This window comes from Passer montanus, unplaced genomic scaffold, assembly GCF_014805655.1.
Source record: "Passer montanus isolate IOZ18808 unplaced genomic scaffold, ASM1480565v1 scaffold21, whole genome shotgun sequence".
Classification (NCBI taxonomy): Eukaryota; Metazoa; Chordata; class Aves; order Passeriformes; family Passeridae; genus Passer; species Passer montanus.
This window is the reverse complement of record NW_024366703.1, coordinates 13,820,602-13,844,629: the sequence shown is the minus strand read 5'-3', so window position 1 is coordinate 13,844,629 and position 24,028 is coordinate 13,820,602. Positions and strand designations below refer to the sequence as shown.

General features: G+C 42.0%; 1 protein-coding gene across 1 annotated transcript in view; it reads left to right on the top strand.

Moving 5' to 3' along the window:
- The first annotated feature begins 6,481 nt into the window (after positions 1 to 6,481).
- CACUL1 (CDK2 associated cullin domain 1) overlaps positions 6,482 to 24,028 on the top strand; it is a 43,005-nt gene continuing 25,458 nt past the window's right edge. Inside the window, exons 1-3 of the mRNA XM_039709003.1 lie at positions 6,482 to 6,595; positions 12,685 to 12,811; positions 17,005 to 17,107. Coding sequence (XP_039564937.1) covers positions 12,687 to 12,811; positions 17,005 to 17,107 — 228 coding nt within the window. The 5' untranslated portion in view covers positions 6,482 to 6,595; positions 12,685 to 12,686. The remainder of the gene's footprint in view (positions 6,596 to 12,684; positions 12,812 to 17,004; positions 17,108 to 24,028) is intronic.

Genomic DNA, 24,028 nt, shown 5'->3' with positions numbered 1-24,028 from the left:
CTGTTTTGCTTCTTCCTTTTGCATTAATAAAACTGAAGCTTTTGTGTTTATCTCCAAATGCTGCCTGTTGCTTGATGTACCCAGGTGCTGGATGACCTTCCCATTCCCCTGGTCCCAGCTGTGGGCAGCTAATGCCAGGCTGGAAAACAGCCCTGGTGAAAGAGCCTGGGCAGCTCCAGGTGCCTGGTTCTGTAAGGGACTGAGCACATTTTCACAGAGTCCTTTCTGTTTCTTGCACTGACCCAGTGTCACCCAGATTCACAGAATTCACAGAATGACCAGGTTGGAAGAGACTTTCAAGATTATCAAGTCCAGCCCAACCCCAACACCCCAACTAAACCCTGGCCCCCAGTGCCACATCCAGGCTTTGTTAAACACACCCAGGGATGGTGACTGCACCACCTCCCTGCGCAGAGCATTCCAGTACTTGATCACCCTCTCTGTGAAAAACTTTTTCCTAATATCCAACCTGTATTTCCCTTGAGGCTGTGTGCTCTGGTTCTATCAGTACTGCTGGAGACAGAGCCCAGCCCCAGCTGAGCACAGGTACCTTTCGGGGAGTCGTAGAGAGTGATAAGGTCACCCCTGAGTCTCCTTTTTTTCCAGGATAAACATCCCCAGGTCCCTCAGTCATTCCTCACAGGGCTTGTGTTCCCAGCCCCTCTCCAGCCTTGTTGCCCTTGTTGATACATGAGACTGGCTGACCAAGTCTCAGAAAACAGCCAAAGTGAGGTTACTAATGAATAGCAGGCAATATATTTTATTATTTAACATGAATCCCCTTTGATATTGGCTTATGGGACAGAATAGTCTGGTCATGCCTGTAGTTAGAAGGATTAACTCTTATCACATGCTACAAATGTGCTTGTACTGCAATTACACTAAAAGAATTGTGCTTTGTCTTGGTGCAAGAGCAAAATAGAGTCCTGTTTTACAGGGTACACACACCTCCCACCCTGCAGCCCTCAGGGCTGGGCTCAGGACACTCTTTATGTGCCTGACTGAGGTGACAGAGCATCCAGGGTGGCTCTGCTGCCCAGGGGACACAGCTGGGCAGGGCTCTCTTGTCCCTGCTCCCATGGGCCAAACACTGAGCCATTCTCATATGCAGGAACTCGGTGCCAGAGACCTTGAGATAATCCTGTTAAATAATTCATGAGGGAGGAACGTGTCAGGACTCTGAAAAAAAAGGTGACAGGGCATGCACAGCACAGGGAGTGAACCTTAAACTCTGAGCTTAACAGGGCACTGGTTTTATGGGAATCTAACTCACACTAGGGAGGGCACTCACACCAGGCACAGATGATGCAGGGAATGGGACCACTAGTGGGGAAACTGGAAAAATGTCAGTGTATATACTCCTGTAGTCATTGTGCTCTTAATATCTGGCTGGTGAGAGCATTCAGACAAAGACAGAGGAGCTGGTTTGAATATACATTTTCATTTTAAATGTTTTCACACAGTTCTGGGTCCTATCCTCTTAGTGAGGCTGAGAAGTAGGAATACAGCCTTGCTGAAGAACACAGGCAGGGACACACTTGAGCTTTATCTAAAACTATTCCACGTAGGCTAAGTGCAAATTATGAAGCTGAGTTTTTGCATACACACCCAGGGTACCAGGAGCAGACCATGGAGTGACCCTTTAGCTCATTTCAGGAGAATATGATCTGATTTGACTCTGTATTTGTGTTCTGCCCTGCAAAGCAGCCATGTGGGACAGAACAGGGAAAGCACAGACATCCCTGGAGCACCTGGTGTTCGGCTTTGATCAGAGCTCACATCTACCCTGCTGTTCCCTGGCTGTTCCCTGACTGTTCCTTGGATGTTCCCTGGCTGTGTGCTGGCTGTGTGCACCTCTTCTCCACCAAAGGCACTCTGCTGGCACCTGGCATGACCACACTCCTGCTGTCTTGGTGGGGATTCGCTGGAATTTCCTTTGTTCACAATAGAACTTCTGCCTGTGGAAGATGGCAAGGATCATTCCTCTTCAGGTGGGTGAATTCTGCTTGTGCTCTGATGCCTTCCATCGAGCTCAGAAATTGATAGTGCTGGTCAAATGTGTTAACAGCCTTTATTTCCCAAAGACTTACCACATAAACTGTGTTTTTCCATTTTTTCCCTGCTTAAGCAGAGACCAACTGAGACACCATGATATGAGAGACTGTACACAGTCATTGTTCACAAATTACATGCAGTCAAGAAACACTAAGGATGGTCTCCACATCCCACAACTGGCACATTTTCAGGAAAACTTTACACTGATCAGCTTGCCCAAAGTGGAACTTGCTATTGAAAGAGTTATGCCACAAATTTCCAGTTTGCAATGGGACTTTCAGTTCCCTGTGCCTGAGCAAATCATCAGTTGTCAAAATATGTCTCAAAAATAACGAGCACCTAAACCTGCTTTTAGGTTTATCTGCTCTCTGCCAGCACTCAGCAAGGGGCTGTCTTATTAAGCATTGAAAGAGCTGTGTTCCACACTCCTCCTGACACACTGCTATTTAAGGCTCTGCCTAGCATTAATTTTTCTTTCTTGTTGGAATTACTTTCTTTTTTTAATTTGGTTTTTAGAACCAGAGCTATAAATCTGAAAAACATTTTACACGCTGTGTTAGGGCTTGATTGAAATCCCATTGAAATCAATGAAAGCTTTCCTACTGACTGCAGTGGGATTGGTGCTTGGGAAATCAGGAAGAAATGTCTTTTAAAATAAGAATTGCATCCATGTCATAATGTTTATTACCAGTGGCAGGAAATAAACCAAAACACGCACTTCTTTTCCCAACATGGCTCATATATCATTTAACTGCTACCTATATACACCCAGCTGGGACACAGAGTGCAGAAACATCTCTTCTGGGCTACCTAATAATTCTGCTTTATAAACACAAATTGATGAGAAAAACAAAATTCTCTTACCTGATTGATACAAATGGTCATATAAAATTGAAATTACACTAGAGGAAACTGCTCTGAGAACCTGGAAGGAAAAGCTTCTTTGTAGTCCCATTTCTGTGAAGTTCTGTGTAGAAAATATTTCTTTATATATTAAAGATTATAACAATATATATTATAATATATATTATAATATATTATATATATTATGTATTATATATGTGTATATATATTATTTTAAATAATATTTCTCACACTTTCCATGGACAGGTACTGTTAGGAAATTTTAATTTGTAGCAAAGCTTGTGGCTGTGACCTGGTTAACAAAAGTGGTGAGTCAAAAAGAAAAGAAAAAAAAAGAGATAAAAATTATGATGAAGATGTAAAAAACACTTGTGATACTTGTCTGGGTAATTACATGCAGATCCTGGAGACTGAAATGAAAGTGTGACATCTGCATGTTACTTTGTCATCAAAATTGCTGCAGTCTACTGATGAGCTAGTTACAACAGAGACAAGCCTTAAGTCTCCGGGGATGTTCCTGAGACGTGAGGATCCTCAGGTCTTGTCAGAATTGAATTTTTATGTGGTATTCTCAGCTAACAGCGAAAATAATTATAGTTATGGTATTTCAAAACCTAACTTTGCCAAGGCAGTATTTAAAGTCTGAGTTGAATTTTCACATGCTGACAAGGAAAAAAGGAAGCAGTGCAGAGCAGTCTCTGTGCAAAAACAAGTGCTGCTGCAGTGATGAGCCCTTTGATAGTGCCTTTATCAGCGTGCAGGCGTGTTTCGAATAGCATGAGCCACGGATGACTGTCGCAGCTTGCTCTGTGCCTTATGGGAGGCAAGAGAGGGCTCCTTGTTTGATTGGTAAGATGAGCTGCCTCGTTGCACAAGGTGATGGAGGAGAAATGCTTGTGAAGTATTTCCTAAGCTTTCTTGGATTCCTGCCACAAGGAAGTGCAGTGAGTGTAGTCACAGTGAGTGGAACGTTGTCAAAAGGAATTAGAAGGGCAAGGTACCTTTAAAGATTGTGGCAAAACCCCCAGCCAGCAAACCAAACTGAACCAAACCAAAGCAACCCAAACCAAAGCAACCCAAACCAACTCAAACCAACACAACCCAACCCAAACCAAATCAACCCAACCTGAACCAACCCAACCCAACCTACCCCAAACCAACATAACCCAACGCAAACCAACACAACCCAACCCAACCCAAAACAACTGATTCTAACCCAAACCATTCTAACCCAAACCAAACCAAACCAAACCAAACCAAACCAAACCAAACCCCAGCTCTTCAGTAAATTACAGAGATGGCAGCAGAAATAGGTGAGCATGAAAGAGAAAAGAAGACATTTTAGAACTGAAATCAACCCAACCTGAACCAACCCAACCCAACCTACCCCAAACCAACATAACCCAACGCAAACCAACACAACCCAACCCAACCCAAAACAACTGATTCTAACCCAAACCATTCTAACCCAAACCAAACCAAACCAAACCCCAGCTCTTCAGTAAATTACAGAGATGGCAGCAGAAATAGGTGAGCATGAAAGAGAAAAGAAGACATTTTAGAACTGAAAATGAAAAGCAGTATTTCTAGAACTGAAAAATGCTGTGTTTGTCCATTGCTCTTGGATGTTAGCATAAGCACTTTTGAAATTAGTAAAACAAAGATAAAACTCTGCTGATAAGAGTAAGTTTCTGATTCCTCCTCAGCTCGTTTTCAAACACTGGCAATCAGTTAGAGACCCACTGCTGACATCAGCAGGAGCAGATGAGTGGGAGGCTACAGTGGAGCTGGTCTGAGGGCTGAGAACACAAACATGCCTTCCTCGAAGCAGCAAAGATATGCAAACTCCATTTACTTTTCTTTGTGGTTATCAGAGTTGTGGTTATCAACACTTACCTACGCTGGAAATGGTTTGCTGCTTTAGCTTTCCAAGTTTAACATCCCTTACAAATGACTCTACTGATACCTGCATTACACTGCACATCCAAGTCACTAAACACAAATTGCAACAGAGTGAACAAAAACGTCCTGTCTGTTCTCTTTCCAGGTGTGGGGAAGGTGTGGATGGAAACAAACCAGCAGCCAGAGCAGGCCTGTGAATTTGCTGAAGCTGTAGTCTGAGTTCTATGCATGATGTGCCAAATTTTGGACTCCGAGACCAAATTGTGACTGGTTGGGGTTTACCAAGATGGAAAATGAAGGGAAATGTCTGCTGGTTTGAGCAGAGCATTGATGTTCAGGGTGTGATTTTACATCCAAGAAAAACATTCTCAGTTCAAAAATGTACAAAGCCCCCCTGTGCAATAGGGACAAACTGTTTTCATCACTTGCCTTTATCAAAGCAGCTTGGGATGGTTCCACACTGCTGTGAAATCAGTGACATCTTCTGCTTTTATAAAACAGAACAACTTTGTTTCATGCTAAAATAGAACCTGGTGTTTCTACTCGGAAAGAACATGATGTGCTTTTCACTTCTTATGAGTCGTTTTGGAAAGAAGGCAAGGCACCTTTGATCTTATCTACATTTTACACTTTTTTTTTGTTTTGTTTGCCAAGCAAGATCAAAAACCCACACAGTGAAAATCTATTTCTAGTAAAAACCCACTGCTCATTTCCATTCTTCCATCACAGTGCCCAGGTGAAAATTAAACCTAAAATAAGTGTACTTGAAGGCTACTAGGCAATATTATCACAGGATCATGGAATGTGGAGGAGTCGGAAGGGATCTTAAGGACCATCTAGTCCCAGCCCTGCTGCCATGGACAGGGACATCTTTCAACAGACCGGGCTGCTCAAGGCTCATCCAAAGTGTCCCTGGACACCGCCAGGGATGGGGAATCCATGACTTCTGCGGGCAACCTGTTCCAGTGTTTCACCACACTCACGGTAAAGAATTTATTCCTGACATCTGACCTAAATTTCCTCTCTTTCAATTTCTATCCATTACTCCTTGTACTTGTAACTACAGTTCTTGGCAAAGAGCATAATAAAAAAAACCACCTTTTTAATTGCTACATTGTTTATTGCAAGACAAACGGCCTTACACCTTATTTGAACAGGTTATTCCCGTCATTAACAGGAGAATGGAAGGGAGCAGCGCTGTGCAGGCACTTCGCAGCTCCCGGAACAGCTTGGGCTGGAAGGGACTTTAAAGATGGTTTGTTTCCAAGCCCTCCGAGGGCAGGGACAGCTCGCAGCGGCCCGGGCCGGTGCCGAGGAGCGGAGGCCGTGACCAGCGCCATCCCGGCCGCGCCCGCTCCCTTTTCCTGAGGCGGCCCCTCCGGCGGCCGCGCTCCCGCCAGGGGGCGCTGCGGGCACGGGGCCGCTCTCAGCGCTGGCCCTGCCGGAGCCTCCCCGCTCCAGGGAAACCCTGCCCGGCATCGGGGAACCGGGAGCAGCGAACCCCGGGCGCGGCCGCGGACGGGCGCCGCGCCTCTTTCCGCGCCCCGCCAGTCGCTCCTCCCCGCTTCGCAGGACTACATCCCCCATCATGCCCCGCGGCGGTGCCGCCCGGCGCGGCTGCTGCGTTCCGCCCGGCGCGAAGTGTCGCGGTGATGCCCCGCGGGGCCCGAGCACAACGGCGCGGGGCTGCGGGGCTGCGAGCCGGCCGCCGCCAGGGTGGGGGCGGCCGGGGCCATCGCCGCCATCAACATCAGCGCCTCGACCTCCAAGTTCCGTGAGTGACCCGGGTCTGGGCACGGGGGGGCCCCGCCGGCTGCGCCCAGCCCGCCGAGCCCGCTGCCCTCGGGGGCCGCGCTCGCCTCTCCCTGCCCCGACCTGGTTCTCGAAGCGAAGTCGCGCGGGTTAAGGCGCCTTGGAAGGCGAAAATAGCCTTTCCTCGCACACCTTGTGCTCTGCTGTCGCGGTGGATGTGGCTGGGGAGCTGGGAGGGTGAGCGTGGGCAGGGCTCTGGGCTGCTGCTGGCTCTGAAGCCTTTTACTCGGTCGGTGCTTCCAGAGTTTGTCTCTCAGCCTGAAAAAGCTGGAGATAAATTGGAAGCCTGTTAGGGATTGCTGGCGGCAGCTGTGGGCAGAGCCCCTGGAAGAGTCCTGCTGTCCAGGAAGGGATGAGTGTCTGCAAAGGTCTGGTGAGAACGGCAGAGCGTTAATTCACCCAATTTAGCCCCAAAAATAGCATCATAATATCAGCGAATGGTTTGGGTTGGAAGGGACCTTAAAGACCATATTGTTCCCTGCTTGAGCAGGGGTACCTTCCCCTAGACCAGGTTGGTCAGAGCTCCATCCATCCTGGCCTTGGGGGTTCTAAAATAGCTTTTGTGTGTAGCTTCTAACAAAAATAGCTTTTATTCCCCTTATTTTTTTCTTAGTTAAGACTGAGGGAATGGAAGATTTTTTGCTGTACGTTTCAGTTCTACTTTTTTTCCAAAAGTCACCTTTCTGGGCAAAATACACCCATTTTTTTTCTCATGGACTGTTGGAAAACTTGGATTTGTTTAGTTAAAAGCATTCCTGGAAGTGCAGCTGTGTGACTGCCACGATAACATTTACATGGGAAATGCACTTTGTGTGTCCTCCCTGCTTTCCCTAGTGCTCTCTCACCTGTCCATGTCCAGGGGTGATCAAAAGCTCAAAGTTCAGGCCTCTGGACTTCTGCTTCTCGGGTAAGCCTGGCTTTTGTGGCACATGGCCAAGGCTGCCTGCTTTGAAGTTAAGACTCCCAGGCTCTGTGAGTTTCCTGGCATTTTGCTGCCTTGCTTGTCAGGTCTCCAGGTACCTTGGGGTGGCTTCTACACCCTGGAGACAGTTGAAATCAATGTCGTTCAACCTTGCTAAATTAGGCTCTTGAAGTCCTACTCCAGATGTTCAGGATCTTAGTTTTTCCTTCTGTTTCAGAATGAAAATGGTTTTCAGGCTGGATCTCTAGCAAGTGGGAAGGTGATTTTCCAGCTAATCCACAATTTATGTCTGAGAGGGAGAAGCAGCAGCATGATTTTGCTTAGGGTGTAGTTTTGGAGTTCATGTTTTCACTTTGCCAGCACTGGTAGCCCAACGTAATATTTTACTGATTTTTTAAAAATTATTTTTCTGCAAAACAGAAAATTCTCTAAGTGAAGTTCATAACTTTTCCACAGCTTTGTGTTGTGGGTAGTTGTGATGGAACATGCAAGTGAACAGAACAATTCCAGTGAAGTAGTACTGACTGAGAACCTAAAGGAGCTGAGGTGGGCTCCTGCCTGTTCTTATCTGCCTCTGACAGAGGATCCCTTACTCACCTTTAATTTTTACTCCTAGAAGAAGGGAGAAAGGTTTCTTTGGATATAAATGTTCCCTAAGAGGGAATCAGCATGTGCTGGATCCCTCCTGCCTGCTCTGTCCCACTAATGGCAGAACGTGTGTGGAGAAGTTTGCCAGTCCTTAGCCTGTTGGAAAAGTTGTCTGTTCTCAGCTGGATGAGCAGCAGCCCCTGCCTTGCTTCATGATGCAGAGGCTCTCCTGGATAGAGTGTCCTTCCTCTCTTTCAGAGAGGCTAAATCCAGTTCTCCTTCTTGAGATTTTGGTAAGACTGAGAGCTAAAATTAGAATAAAGCATAGTTCATTTAATAGTTTTTCTTTAATAGCTTTTCTTCTACTTAAAGAAATTTAAGAAAAACTTCTATGTTGTAGTAAACTTAAATATTTACAGTTGATCAGCTTCAGTCATAGCTGTGGATTTATAAAGCAGTAGTGTTGTGAAAAGTATTTTTCAAAGTTCATGAGGGAGAAAAGAAGGCAAAGAACCTTTAGTACTTTAAGAAGAACTCTTCCATGATAGTAATTGCTGATTGAGGTGAGCAATGAAGAGTTTCCATTTTGTTTCTTTTGCCCTTTTCAAGAAAGAGTGGTTGTAAGTGTTGTTGATGCCATTTGTGACAGGCATGTGGCTGTGCACTGGCATATCCACTGAATCTGCTGCCTTCCCTGTTGCATAACAATGTTCAGTGCTGTGTGCGTGCATTGCTGCGTGGGCACATGGTCTGATGAAGAAAAAGTTACTTTTACTAACCAGCCTTCATGCAGGCTGAGAAACAGGTTATAAAAATAGAGTAGAATTGGAAGCCAACCACGGGGCAAACTCATAAATTTGCTAATGTATGCTGGGATGTGTCAGGCAGGGGGGCAGAGCAAAATCTATTGTGAAAACATGCACTTGGGGCTGGGAAACAGGAAAGCACAGGGCCACAGTCTGTACATGGCTCTTGGACAGCTGCCTGAAGAGTTTGTACACTTGAGTAAAATATTGAGGATTGTAGGGTGCACTGCTAATTGAGCAGTAAAATTGAGTGTATCTCACTTGGTGAGATGAAATACAGCTTCTGGAAGATGCTTAGTTGCTTCCTTTTGTTTTTATTGCCAGAATAAATGACAGATAATTGTCAGCCTGCTTTCTGCATACTTGGCAGTAGGTTGGATCAGCCATCCTGCTCTGTCTCTTGCTTTTTAGCTACAGATTTGAAAAAGTGAGTGTGTGTAAGGTTTTATTACCAGTTTCATGGGGTATGTATACTTATTCTTGATGGACTTTTTTTTTTTTTTATTTTTAGTCTTAGTGGGTTTTGCCATTCTTTTCCTTGAAGTTGATATCAAAGAATTTGGTAGGTTGAAGCAGACTGTGTTTCCATTATGACTATAATACTGATATATCTAGGTTATGATAGCTCATGCATATTCTTTTTTACTGAAATGGTTTCACTGCTGCATTTCACCTAAAGTTTTGCTTTAGAACTTTTTTTCTGTATGGAAAAGCAGCAGTTGTTGCTCAAGATTTACTTGTGAAGTCTTTAATAATTCTCTGGAAAATACTGACTTCTTTCGGTTCTGTTGGACTGATTTCTCTCCCAGCCCCAGCTCCCCAGCCTTGCTGGAGTTGGATAAAATCCAGCATTCTAGCATGCTTTCTTACAAAATATCAGTGTCACTTCCCAGAAACCAACTAAACTGCAGTTTGAGAGTGGAAACTGTTGGGCAAATCCTTTTAAATCTTGAACACCTAATGTAGAGATAAGCATTTAAGCATGACATCCTAAAAAGAGAGAAAAATAAAAAATTAAAGGGCAATCTGTCTTTCCTTGCTGAGCATCTCTGTGATTCCTTCCTTGCTGGTCTTGACCTTGTTCTTGCAGAGTTTGTAGTTGGAGGGTCTTCAGGCCACCCTTCGCTTCTGTGTGTGTAAGAGCTGCCAGGAGAAAAAGGATGTTACTAATTTGTGATAATTATTAAAATGTTGAAGTACTTTAAGTTTTCTGGATTAGAAGAAGAAAAATAGTGGTTGTTCAGTTTGTAGTCTTGGACTTTTAGCTATGTAAATATTGTGGTTGGCTTAGTTTCAGAACTGAAGTGTGGAAATCAAATTACATAGTACTTGTAAGAGACTTTTTGAATGAGAATGAAGCTTTTCTGGAATGTTACTGTGAATTTATCAGTAAATTTTCTATGCAGGCTTTTCTGTGCAAGTCTCATGGGGCTTTTTGTAAAAGTGTTTTGTTCTTTACCTGTGCAGCATGTCTAATGGGCAGACCTTGCTGTCTGCTGCTGCTTTCTTTTTCCATATTGTAAAAAAATACAAAAAATTAACATCTCAACAGCCTGTTGAAATTATTTTGCAGTGTTCCCAAATCTTGACTATTTTCTTTCGAATTAATATGGCTCATTTAATATGTTAAGCCAGATGTGGGCGTGATTATACATTGTAATCTTAAAAGCAAGGCTTAGTCTAATGTTTATGCTGACTTCAGCTTAACATTTTCTGTGGAACAGACTGGTTCTGTGGATGCCCATCTTTTTTGGGGTAGCAAAGTGAAAAACAAAAGCTCATGTTTTGCTGCTGAGTGCAAGCAGGAATAGTGAGGGTGCTGTGTGGAGCTGCTGCTGAGAACTTCTGCCTGGAGTGTGGGCTCTGTAAGGGCTGAGAACTCAAACAAGGCATTGCAAGGCAAGGAACAGGGGCTGAGTTTACTGCCAGGGAGGTGCTCTGCTGTTGCTGACTGCATGGCTGCTCTCTCATGGGGAAGCTGACTCGTTGGCTTGTTAACTCAAATCCTGGTGGTTGTGAGCCAGCGCTGTGACCTCGACTCTCTGGTTAGCAAACAGTGATGTCCTTTCAGATTGCAGCCTGGGCTCCTGGGGCAGTGTCCTGCAGTGCTTGGTAGTGGGGACCTGGTCACTGCTCAGACACTTTCAGGTTAGCTAGATCTGATTCTGTAACAGCTGTGAAACAAGAGGGCACCAATGGCTGCAGCTGGATGAAGAGGAGGCAGGGTGCTGCACTAACATCCTCCTCTAGGAAAAGCTTCTGGCTGAAATACATGGCACACAAATCTTGCTCCTACAGATAGAGTTCCAGCACTTCCTTGTCTCACACCTCTCTCTTTTTCATGTTCTCTTTACAGTCTTTTATTTTCCCCATGATACTCATAACTGTTTTGCCAATTTCCTTACAATTGTTCCTTATAATGCTGCCAAAAGTGACTCACTCACTCAACCCCTTTGAAAGTGCCTTTCAAAAATATTGCTTCTCAAACCCAGCAGTGAATCTACATTTAAATGTATATTTAAAATTCATTGCTAACCAGAGTATTTCTTTCCAGTGTTGTGTCTAAAATGGTCTGTGTGGGGTGAGAAGTATCTTTATTCTCTGCTCCATGTAGGCCAGACCCGCATGTGGAGTTCAAATGAAGAAGTTATCCTAGATTTCCTAGGCTGGATAGTTTTGATGCTTTTTTGTTTTGATAGATTTGATTTGATTTCATTGCTTGAATTCAAATCACAGATTTGATTGAGGTGCTGTTGGTTGCTGAGTGCTTTTTTGAGTGGGTGCTGTGAAGCTGTGGTGGTGTGACAAGGCAGCGAGGAAGTGCTGCGAGTAAGGCCTTGAAGGGAGGGTGTGAACCTGTTGGAACTGAGCCACGAGTGCTTGGTTCAGAAATCCTCCCTGAAAAGAGAGAGATCCAGACCCTTCTGTGGCTGTGAAGGTGCCCTGGGTCGCTTTTGCAAGAGGGTGCAGTTGGGAAGCTCAGGGTCAGGGAGCAGTGGGGAACGATAATTTAAACACTCCTGTTCTTCCCTCTGGTGATCTTTATCTGCAGAAGGAGTGTAATTTTCCCTGCTAGAGGGGAACTGTAATGCAGATTCAGAAAAGTTGCCTGGAAGCCTAACTGCAGTTGAAGGCAGAGGGAATTGCATCATCTTTTAGACCAAGGAAACTGCTGGTCCCACCTGAGACTTGTGAAATGAATGCATCTGCTGGGAAGGAATATTCAAAAACCTACCAGTCTTGGCCAGAGCTTGTCCTCCTGAATGTGAAGATGCTGTGTTAATGATTGATTCTGAACTGCCACAAAGTTACATAATTTATTAGTCTGAACTAATATTTTTATAAATTTTTATTATTATATTTTCATGCTGGAACTCCCAGGAGTTTGCTTTTCCATGTTACTTAGGCCTCAGGGAAATACTAAAGCACTGATCTGGCAGGTTCTCTGATTGTATTTTTTTAAATACAAAGGTACAAATTCAAATCTGGGCTTTAGTTTTAGATGAGGTTATTTTGGTGGAAGTGAGCTGTTCCCAGTTTTTTGGCCTTGTTATTGGTGTAATCTGAAATCACAGAGTGTTCACTTGTTTCTAGTCTTTTAGGTGAAGTTACTAAATCTGTTCTTGTCTTTTTCTTGCAGTAATGAATGTTATAACAATTGAAATCACAGAGTGTTCACTTGTTTCTAGTCTTTTAGGTGAAGTTACTAAATCTGTTCTTGTCTTTTTCTTGCAGTAATGAATGTTATAACAATTGAAGACTATAAGAGCACATATTGGCCAAAGTTGGACAGTGCCATAGATCAGCTTTTAACTCAGAGTCCTGGTGACTACATCCCTATCTCCTATGAACAAATATACAGGTAAGGAAATACTTTAAATGCTACATAACTATTTTTTTAAAGGAAATGTTTATTTGATGTTGTTGTCTATGCATATGTCATATTTTGTACCTTTGAGGAGACAAATTGGAAAGTTATGTGAAATACAGTACTTCTAAAATAGTTAGAGCCAATAATAGATACATATCTTGATATACCATGTTAACAGGAATAAATGCTAAAGAATTAAAATGCTGAAGTGCTGAAGACACTAACATTAAAATAAACCCATCACAGTTACTTAGTGTAATGTCCTAGGAAGTGCATTAAAGACTCAACATCCTTTCCTCCAAAGAAATTGGCATGATAAGCAGTTGACTTGCTGTATCAAAAGGCTTCTTTATGATAGCTAATAGGAGCCAATTTGGTGTGGTTGATGTGCAGAAGGAAACAGAAGCATCTGGTGCCAAGGTCCTTTGATGTAAATTGTCATTGTGTGTTTTGCCTCACGTGTTCTGGTGTGTTCTCCCCTTGCCAAGTTCCAGGCAGTTTGAAGGACACTCCTTTGGATCTGCATTCTTGTCTGGAGAAGGCTTGGGCTGTAGCTGTCTTGGAGCTGCAGTTTGGTTTGAAAGGGATCTAATCACACACCAGAACTGCCCTTCAGGCTAAACTAGTGCTCAGTACTGGGGGTGGTGGGGGGTTTCCTTCCTCATCACACTGCTGCTGCTCCAAACCAAAATGCTGCAAAGACCTGGCAGTTTCTTGAGATGAACTAAAATGGAGATGTTCTGTACTCAGAGTGTTGGTGAGCAGGATGGAAAGTGGGTGACTGCTCTGCATTTACTGCCCAAGATGCTGTTAGAACCCCTGGCCCTTGCACACTGTGGCACTGCTCTCTTGGTTTTGTTCACCAGAGGGTTGCCCTGTGGAATAATGCTGCCAGCTCCAGTCACTGATGGCTGTTTTTAGGGACTTTCAGCTCTGTTGTCTCATGCCCACTTGCTCTTAGCCACTTTTCTTTGCAGTTTAAAACTTTGGATTAAGAAAGGCAGCTGTTTGGTTTTGCCCCTTCGTTCCCATTGAAAACTTCAAGAAACTTCCTCTTTCCTCTGCAAACTTTTGTCACTACTTTTGTCAGGACTCAGAGATCAATCATCTTGTGTATAAATAGAGATGGCTGATTGAATTAAGAGAGCCAGCTTTAGTGTAAGTAATCAGAATTCCTTCCCAGCTTGAAATCCCCAGTGTGCAAACAGTCTGCAGTAAGACATCTCTCAAAAGTGATCTCTGATAATGAGTAGGTTTGCAAAGTTGATGGTTTAATTATACCTAGTTATGGTTTGCAGATAACTGGACTTCATCCTTGTCATCTTTCTACTTCTCAAAAGTTTTATTTACTGAAGGAGTACTGGATTTTGAGTTTCTTCTGGATAAGCCCTGTACATCTGGGGCACTTGGTGCAGGACTGTAATGATGCATGGATATCTGTTGCATATATTTTACTATTACTAAAGCTAAAGATTTTCCATAGTTTAGTGTTACTGGTAAAGCTGGTGTGTCAGTTTTCCTTTAAAAATTATGTCTGTGGTTGTAATTACTCTGCCACAGCCTCTTCCAACCAGGAGATTGATTTTGTTTATTTTTTAAAATATTTTTAGACTGTTCCTTTGATTGACAATCTGGACAAGACAGATTGACAAGGGAAAGATAATTTTTTTTTTTTCTAAAGAATTGAATTTAATAAGGATGTTTGCTTGGAGTATTTTGAGAATCTGTAGCAGACTTAAGTTCAGATCTTCTCTGCTTCCAAGTTCTTTAGTTTGAAAAATGGAATGTTTCTTGAAGTGGTTCAAACAGCTACATATGTATTTTTTTTCTTTGCAGTGAAACTGACATGCAAATACAGTAGTATTCTTGGTCATCTTTGTGCTGACTAGAGGAATCAACTTTTCCTTAATACAAACTCAAAATACATGATTAGTTACCCAAATATTTGGGTATTTGCTGTATTTGACATGGTCACTAATAGCTGTAGGTGTTTACTCCCAGCAGTGAGAGCTGGGAGATAAACTGCTCCATGGTAAATATCTGCACACACACCTTGGCAGTTATCTCTAAGGTATCAAAGTGTCATTATTGTCTGTTTTCAACTGAGTCCAAAGCCTGCCTGTGCAGAGTCACTTCCAGTTCCAAAGGGTTGGATAAATTGGCAGAGAGCTGTGAAGGAAGGTTTGAGATGAGGAAAACATGAGCAGCTGAGTTGTCTTCTGGCAGTCTCCACTGCCTTCCAGGTGCACTGCAGTTTTCTGTTCCTCAGCAGGAGATTGATTTTGTTTATTTTTTAAAATATTTTTAGACTGTTCCTTTGGTCGACAATCTGGACAAGATAGATTGACAAGGGAAGGATAATTGATCCTGTTCCTCAGGAGAGCTTGGGTATTCATCCACTGCTTACCCTCTTAATGTCCTTTTTAGGATTTCCTTTTCCTAAGGTGTTTGGTTATGTTAAAGAACTAACAAGCTTGTGACTTCTTTTGGGTAACATCAGGGCAAGGATGATTCACAGAATTAGCCCACAATCAGGAACTGAAAACAGGATCTCAGAATGGAGAAGGAACCTCTAAGTAGAAGTGTTCAAATCAAATGTAAACACACCCTGTGTGTACATGGGAAGACTGGTGTTTGACTAGAGAACATGTTGCAGAAATTGAGGCAGCAGTAGTGTGTGTAACACTAAGGAGAAGTGTGCTTTAAATATCAGTTTAGTTGCATACAAATTAAGCAGTCAGCTTGTGGAAGTGGCTGTGTGCTGGTTAGCTGTGTAGCAAACAAATGTGTGACCATTTGCTGTGGTTACCCAGCTGGCTGATTTTGTAAGAGATCACAAAAATTAGTCTCACTTTTCTTATCAGTGTTTCTCTCTTTGATCCAAACCAAACTGATATTTTTGCTCTTAGCAAGAAGCATTGTACCAAAATATCTTTTGCAGTTGCTTGTTTCAATATAGGATTTGTGGTTGGTAGACTTGATATGAAAGAAAAAGAATGACCTTGACTGATAATATATAAATAATAGCAAACTAGAGATACCCTACACCTCTCATATTATTATATTTTAAGAATACTGAGTATCTTTTGGTTTTTAACAAATAACATGGTTCACCAAATAAGCAGACTTTTGCTATCTTTGTAGTTTGCCTGTTTTTGTGCCACCACACCTTCTCAGTAGAGAATTGGAGAGTCATAGTTCCCCTACAGAGATAACAGTGTTGTTTTCCCATAGCTTTGGGCTTTTGGGGCCATTTAAAGCCTGCAGAATTCAAGGCTGGGGTCTGGACCTCCCTGGAAATCAGTTGTTTGCACATGTCCTAAGAGCAGTCTCTGGCCTGAATTGCTTGTGGTCCCATTTCTGTACAGAGAGTGGAGAGGGGAGCAGGACTGAGATGAAATCTCCCTGGGCCTCTTGGATTTGGCAGCTAGCAATAACATCTTGCTGAAAGTAATAAATGTATGTTTTACAACTGCTGTAAATATGTCTTCAATGAATAGCCTTGTTTTGCAGATGTTACATTACAGTATATAAGCAATAAAGTGTTCTTAAGAATCAAAGGTGGTACTGAAGACCAGACATAACACAGCAAAGCCATAGAATACAGAATTAGTTTTATTGCCCTTTTTTGCATCTTTCTTTATTATGAAAGTGTAGAATTTTCTCAGAATTTAAGTAACAAAGAATGGAGAAGCATGCTTGGGTCTGTAATTGTAGAACTTTTGCCATTTCTTTTTAACACTACCATGATTTTGATGCTATTTCTCTCATACTTGTCACCATTCCCCTTCTTTTAGTGAGGGTTTTGCCTTAGAGTATTCATAGAATTGTTAAACCTGCTTATTTTAATGGAGACTTAATTCACAAAGGAGAGACAAAAACCAGAAGTAGGAGTGTGCTGTTGACAGAAATGTCCTGGCTGTTTTGAAGTGCACTGTAAGAGAGCTCATTGTAAGTTAAAATGAAATTGGGGAGGGGGAATGGGATGGACACCTGGAGTCTCCAGGGGAGTCCTGAGAGCCTGCTGGAGCTCATTCCAACCTTAGGACTGTATTTAAAAGTTCAATATTCAATTAACTCTATAATCCTCTAAATTGAAACTTGAACAAAATGTTTTGAAGTCTGTTACCCTTCATTGCAAACTGTTGTAAGTTCATTGTTTGTTCCTATATTTGTTTCTGCAGTTGTGTGTATAAGTGTGTATGCCAGCAGCATTCGGAACAGATGTATAGTGACCTAATAAAAAAGATAACTAACCACTTAGAGAGAGTCTCAAAGGAGCTGCAGGTAAGAAGCTGCACAATCTAATTCTCTCTTTCCTGGGATCTGTGATTATATCAGAGCAGTATGGAGGTGGCCCGTGGAGGGGATTGCTATTATGACTGATTTACATTAACTTACAAAATTGTCAACTACTTCACTCACTAATGGGCTGTCAGACTGAAAACCAACTACTAGATCTAAAGGTTTGGCACTGCCAGACCTTGGAGATCTCAGCCATGTGGAGAACAGTGGCTAAACCTGAATATATGATACAGAATGAAAGAATGGAGAATGGGAAATCTTAAGTATAATATGGGATGTAAATACCTCAGTCAAATGTAATCTGAGCATGAGATAAACGTCTGCCATTCCTGTGTAAATGTGTATAAACTATTTATGGTTCTTGTGCAACCACAAGCAGCACAAAAGGGAAAATCTAAAGGAAAAAAATTGTGTGAATTAAATATAGATTGTGAAGTATAAGTTAAGAATTACTGCATATGGAGTTCCATTACAGCTTATTCTGCATTTTTCTTGCCTATCTGTAGATGTCAGTGGTTTACAGCAGTCCTAATATATACAGTTTGTATATCCCTATCCTTCCCTGCATCTTACCTGTGCATCCATGGTTGCTTTCACGTGTGTACCATGTTGAACATTCCTTATAGACTAGAATCTCCAGATATGTACTTGAAATTGTCATTGTTGTAGCAGCAACACTGCTTGATTTTTTTTCCCTGAAGCATTTTTTCACTTCCATAGCTGATGTTTGAGTTCTGTACTGATTTGCAGTGCATGAAGTAGAGAAGCCAGATACAAAGAGACCCTAAAATACAGCAGCTTCTTCAGTGCTTCTAACACATTGATAACTAATTTAGGTCAGCCCAAAACACTCCTAATGCTTTAACTGCCTCAGATATTTCTGGCTAAACATGCATTCCCAAAATACATAGCACTGTGATCTTTCTGATGTCCTTTTTGTTGCACTGTTTTCCTCTTGTGACTTTCCTTATAAAGAAATTTAATAGGCATGGTATTTGCTAGGTTCTTTCTTCTTTTCTCTTTTATGGTCTCTTTTATTTGTCATGGAGTGATAGCCTCAGTGTTCTGTAAAAATTGCTTGGAGTTGGTGAACATAGAATTTAAAGTAAAGTCTTCCCTTGGTTCTGCTGAGCTGGTGCAGCCTGTGCATTTTTTCTTCTGTTTGTGAGAACTATGAATCATTTCAGCTATACAGGTTTGGCCAGTTCTGATATATCCCATATATCCCAACGGCTTTAGTTTGATTTGAATTTGGGAATACCCTACATTCTTTACTTGCTAATCCTTGACTATTTTCTCTTAAGTCCCAAAACTGAGGCAGCTGATTTTAAAGTGTGTTTTAGCACATATGAGCCTAAATACTTCTGCCTAAAAACAAGGCTGCCTTCTGCACATCAGCTTGTTAAAAGAATAATTGAGACAAGTGTTTAATGCAATCTTAGCCTTGCAAAAGCTTCCTTATGTGGGTTAGACACACCTGCAATATAACACAATACCATCCTTGAGTGCATCATGTGGGTTTTGTCTGACGTGCGAACAGGACTTGGCTTTTGGATGACAAATGGATCTTTTTGAGCTGCTGGAGGTGCAACTCTCACATGCCTCAAAAATTATTCTATAAAGAAACTGTGTTAGCTGTGGGTTGTGAAATTTAATCTTAAGAAATTACTACAATATGTTTTATTATTCTGAAACTTCTTTAATCTTAGTACATTTTGGTGACATTCAGTCACCTGGAATTTATGTTGAAAATGCAGTTCTAGATCTTTATCCTAGCAACAATAGCAAATTACTTTGTAAATGTTGGTTGCTTGGAAATTTCTGGTTCCCACAGGCCAACAATGAAAAAAACCCTATATCTGTGAATCCTTTTAATGCACAGTTTGTGGTGTTTTGCTTTTTGACATAATCTCATTCACCTGCCAACAACATTTAAGAGTTCTGTTTGTTTGGCAAGCTATGACTTGATGCAAGTTGTTGGTTTTTAGTGTTCAGAGCTGCAAAAGTAGCCCAGTAGAAGCAGGAATGTTGGTTTGTGTAAGAAAACAGGTGTTTATAGAAACTGAAATGGCAGACATATGCAATGCCTTTCTCTGGACAGGGCAGCACTTTCTTTGCATAGCAGTGCAGCAGTTAAATGGGAGGTGGGCTGCAGGGTCTGCATGTAACCAACATGCCAGAGCAAGCTGTCTCCTACAGGAGCCACTCATCAACAGCAAACCAGTAAAACCCAGATACCAAACAGTAAAAGTGGGGACTGGTCAGACCTGCTCTTGCATGGATTTAGTCTTAATGGAGTTTGGTTTCTCTCTTCGGGGCATTCACTGCAGAAACTCCCGATCTATATTCACTGCCCCCTCCCTGTGTGTGTAGCCCTGTGCTTGCCTCAGCAGCTGGAGTCAGCAGAGTGATGGACACTCGTGTGTCCTGAGCTGGGTGTCCTGTGCTGGGACACTCAGAACAAACCCTGGTCATCTGCTTTTCCACACCGCAGGACAGCTTGTGTGGCATTGGTGTTTGTTGCCCTGTGTGTTCCTGAGGGTTTGTTACACAGTTTTTCAGCTCGGGAGAGTTAGTCAGTGATGGCAGAGACCCAGGAAAATGTGGCTGGGCTCATGTATTTCTGCATGTTGGACATGGGGTGAAGAGCAGTGAGCAGTGCTGCTGAGTAATGGTACATTTAGAGGAGATGAATTGCTTGTCACCAGGCTGATATGGGGTCTCCTGTATGCCAAGCCATTTCCAGCTCCCTCGTTGCTGTATCAGGCAGTTCATGATCCCCACTTCAGACTGCCATGGAGAGACACAGCAAGGATTGCTGTCCTATCCTGCAGCTGATGTCTGACCAGCTTCCCTGCATTGATTAAAACAGAGTTTTACCATGCAGAGTTTCAGTAATTGAGAATTCAATCTCCCTAATTCCTGAGCCGATTTGAATTTTGGATTTTGTCAGCTTAAAAAAATAACGTGTCGCTGCAGAAAACACAAATTAACTTGTTTCCTGTTGTGTTGAGGTCTGTGAAGCCTGTAGCATGCAGATGATTTTTCTGAGATGCTTTATTTGGAAACATTTCACTGGTAATGGACATGGTTCATTATGTTGTGGTTTAAAATAATGTCAGCTGTTTTTGTGGGTAATTGCTGAGTCATTCAGATGTATGAGGTAGGGTGGATACACAAACATATGCTTTCAAATTAAATACATCTCTTTAAAATGAGTAAAACTGTATTTGCATTAGGCACTGGTGTTTCTGGCTTAATTTATTCTTATGCACTCTGATAAAGTAATTTAAAATCAAGCACTTTGCCCATTAGCACTTCAGCAAAAGATGCTGGAAAGTACTCAAAGCATTGACAATCAAAATGTGCTGTGGCTTTGAGCCTGCTTGTTACAAATGTAGCTCTTTTGTGCAGGTGCAGTGCAATATTTTCTTTTTAGTTAGAATGAACTCAGTGCTTCCTTTTTGAAATGATTGAGGGCTGAAAACCATTTATTTGTCACGTTGCACCTTTTATTTATCTAGAGGAGAGAGAAAAGGGGATCTGTTATTTTCTGTTTGTGGTGGGTTTTTTTATGACAATGAATTATATTTTTTTTAATGAACATGGCTGCACTGAGGAGTCACTGGTGTTGGTAGACAATTTGCATGTCTGCTGTTTGGCCCCCAGGACCTGCAGGTTTATAGTCTTTGTTGTGCAATGCCAGAAAGGTTTCCTGCCTGCTATTAATCATTACAACTTCTCAGCCTTTTGTCTTGGCTCTCAAACCAGTCAGTGCAGTGTATGAAAGTAGTGTCCCACTTGCTGTTTCCTTGGGAGAATGGGTTTGGAAGTCAAGTGTCCTGAGTGAGGGCTTTAAAAGGTGCTCAACCCTGGTAAAGGTATCAGCAAAAGCAGCTTTAATATTAAAGTGAAATTATTACTGTGAGTTTCACTGAACTGAATCAGCTCATATGGATGGTTTGAACTCAGATGGTTGAAACCAGCAGTGTTACAAATGTTTGTATCTCTGTGTGTGAATAGCAAAAAGATGGCTTTTGACTTGAAGTAGTAGGGGTGACCATGTTGCTGGAATTGCCATTAAAAATAACAACCATCAGCAAGTTAAGCTGAGAGGAGCATTCTTGTCTGCAGCTTTTTGGAAAGGCTTGTTTATCTCTGCAGCTCTGTTTATCTGTTTTGTCACACTACGCTGGGGCGGCAGACCTTGGTGCAACTACAGAAAGATACAAGTAACTACAGCACAAATTAATGTGTATTTAATAGATAGAAAAGCTTCTGAAGGCTTCTTACTGCTACAGTTTTGATGTCTTTAGATACAATGTCTTTTTGTTTAACAAACATTTAGAAGGGAAATGGAACATGGCCCACACCTGCTAACCTGCTGTAAGACAGTTTTGTGAGAAAATGTCATGAGGCTTTGAACAGGTTTGAGTGCAGGCTTGACTAGGAAGAGACAGTCTTTGAATCAGTTGTGCTTTGGTTTGATGTCTGTTTTTTGTAAAATGTTTTAATAATACCAGTGTCTAGTGAGGTAGACCTGGGCATCACGTATACATTGCAAGGCAAGGCAAACAAATTATATTTTCTTGAGAAAGAACAAAGAGTGGTTTAGAAGATTCAGACCACTTACATGAATAACAGGTTAATTTGTGTAGTCATAGCCATTCTCCCTTTTCACTTGGCAGGCGTGGGAGGGATGCTGCAGTCTATGTGCTGGCATTTTGGCAGGGAGCATATTCCCAGGAAAATGGAGCTGCCCATTCACCATAGGAATGTAAGCTCTACTACACATACTGCTGGCTGTGCCAGACAACTCTTCATAAACAGTTTAACTTTGTGTTCCTCAAGCACAGAACTGTTGTCTCTGTTTCTTTCTTCTGAGCTGTTTCTGAGTTATTTTGAGCCAGCAGCTGCCTTCTGATGTCATATGTTCAGTTTAAGAATGATATTGAGACTGGTTTTGAACTCAAAAAACCCATATCTTTTTCAGATCGTTTCTTGCCCACGAGTGCCTTGAAATGCCTAGGTATTAGATTTCAAATAAGGACAGTTTAATTTAGTACACAGGATCTCCAGCTGCTTATTTTCTTTTGCTGTGTCTTGTATGTAATCCTCTCCCAAATGTGTTTTCTTGTTACTTCTCATTTCTGTTGCTGCTGAGGTGTCCACTGTGGTGTGTGAGAAGATAAAATTGTGTCTTTAACATCAGCTTTTAAACAGCAGCCATAGTATTTTATTTTAAGAAGCAGATGACTCACAACCAAGGTAAAGATGTTAAGCAAATGCAACTGCATCAGAGTTTGAGAAATCTAAGCAAACATTCAATGCTCCTGTGAACAGACACACAATACAATTGTTCCTGGGAAACTGTTCTTAACCCTACAAGTGCTAGGTAAGACCAAATGTAGGAGAGGATTTAAACTGCCTGTATTGAGTGTTTAAAAAAAACAAAAAAACCCAAACAATTAAAAAAACCAACAAACTTACAAAAAAACATTCCCAACCCCCTGAATTGACAGTTTGATAGGATGAAGGTGAAGGAATGAGGGATTCTCTTCTTTCCTGGAAAACCTTAAGCTAGGAGTGTGTGCTTTGTATTTTTGAATACCTTCTGTAATACATCCCTTAGGTAAGATAGGAGTGGGTTTAAACACTTAATAGTTGCTGGGGAGTTGTAAGAAGTAAATGTCATGCTTAATTCTACCCCATCCCTTGTAATTTAAGCAGCTGAATGTGTATATTATCTTTTTCTGGACTAGGATCAGGAGTAAAAAGTGTCAGCCAAAGCAGTTTTTTGGCTTTTTTTCTTGTAATAGCTATATCTGAATAAGTGTAGATTTTAAATTCAAGTTGGGCTGTAATGATGGCCACTTAATATAAAAATCTTAGCAACTGCTGTTTACTCTTGAATTTGTTGCCATGTGCTGCTTTTTAGTTTACAAAATTCAAATATTTTTTTATAAAACTATTCCAGCTCCAGTTACTGTCCTATAAATGTGAATGTAGAGATGTGGAGAAAGATCCTGTGCTGAAGCAAATAATTGATTTCAGTCTGGCAGTTTGGAGCAGCTGTACAGTAACATTGTGATGAACGGAAAACAGATGGTTCTGTTTTCCCCACACAGATTACAGTAATTCATAGATGAGCTGTGAAAATACTATTATTGATTTCTCTTTGGCTTGGGTATTTTGGTAGTTTACAAGTCAGGCTTTAGTTGAGTAGAGTTTGATTGTCAAGCTTGCATTTTTTTTTTTTTTTGCTGTCCATTGCTGTTGCTGTTACTGTCTTGGCTATTTAGGCTTGACATGAAACACTTGTCAGGAGAATAAAATTGAAAAGTGACATGTCATGCTGATAAAGCAGACAACACCATGATTTCTGCATTACAGAGGTTAAAACCAAGGCCTGATACTTGCCTGACACCAGTGAGGCACTTCCTCTGAAGCCATCAGGAGATCTCTTGGCTTTTTTTGTCTTTATCCAGAGCAGTTGCTTTCCACTTAATTATGAGGCAGAGTGGTGGTTGGCAGCTCCCAGGTGTCCTTCCATTAGAGGCTCCTGAGATTCTCAGATGTTGTGCCCTCATAAACAGCCTCCCTTACTGTGACACCTTTGGGAGCTGAGATAGCACAGTTCTCATCTGCAGAGGGGAAAAAAGATATCCGTGCTTATATCCCTTGTCAAAATGTGGCAAACTGGCTGCACACATTGCCTGGGATTAAATCTCCACTGCCCAGACAGCTTCTGACTGTGTTTCATTTTGTTTGCTTTATTGTTGTTTTGTTTTTATAATGAAAATGGCAATCTATCAGTGAGAGAAGAGTGGTGCCCTGTGTCAGGCTATGGTCTCTTTTTGTCTGACATGTTCTTTCAAGTAGAATTTTCCTTTTTCTTTAATC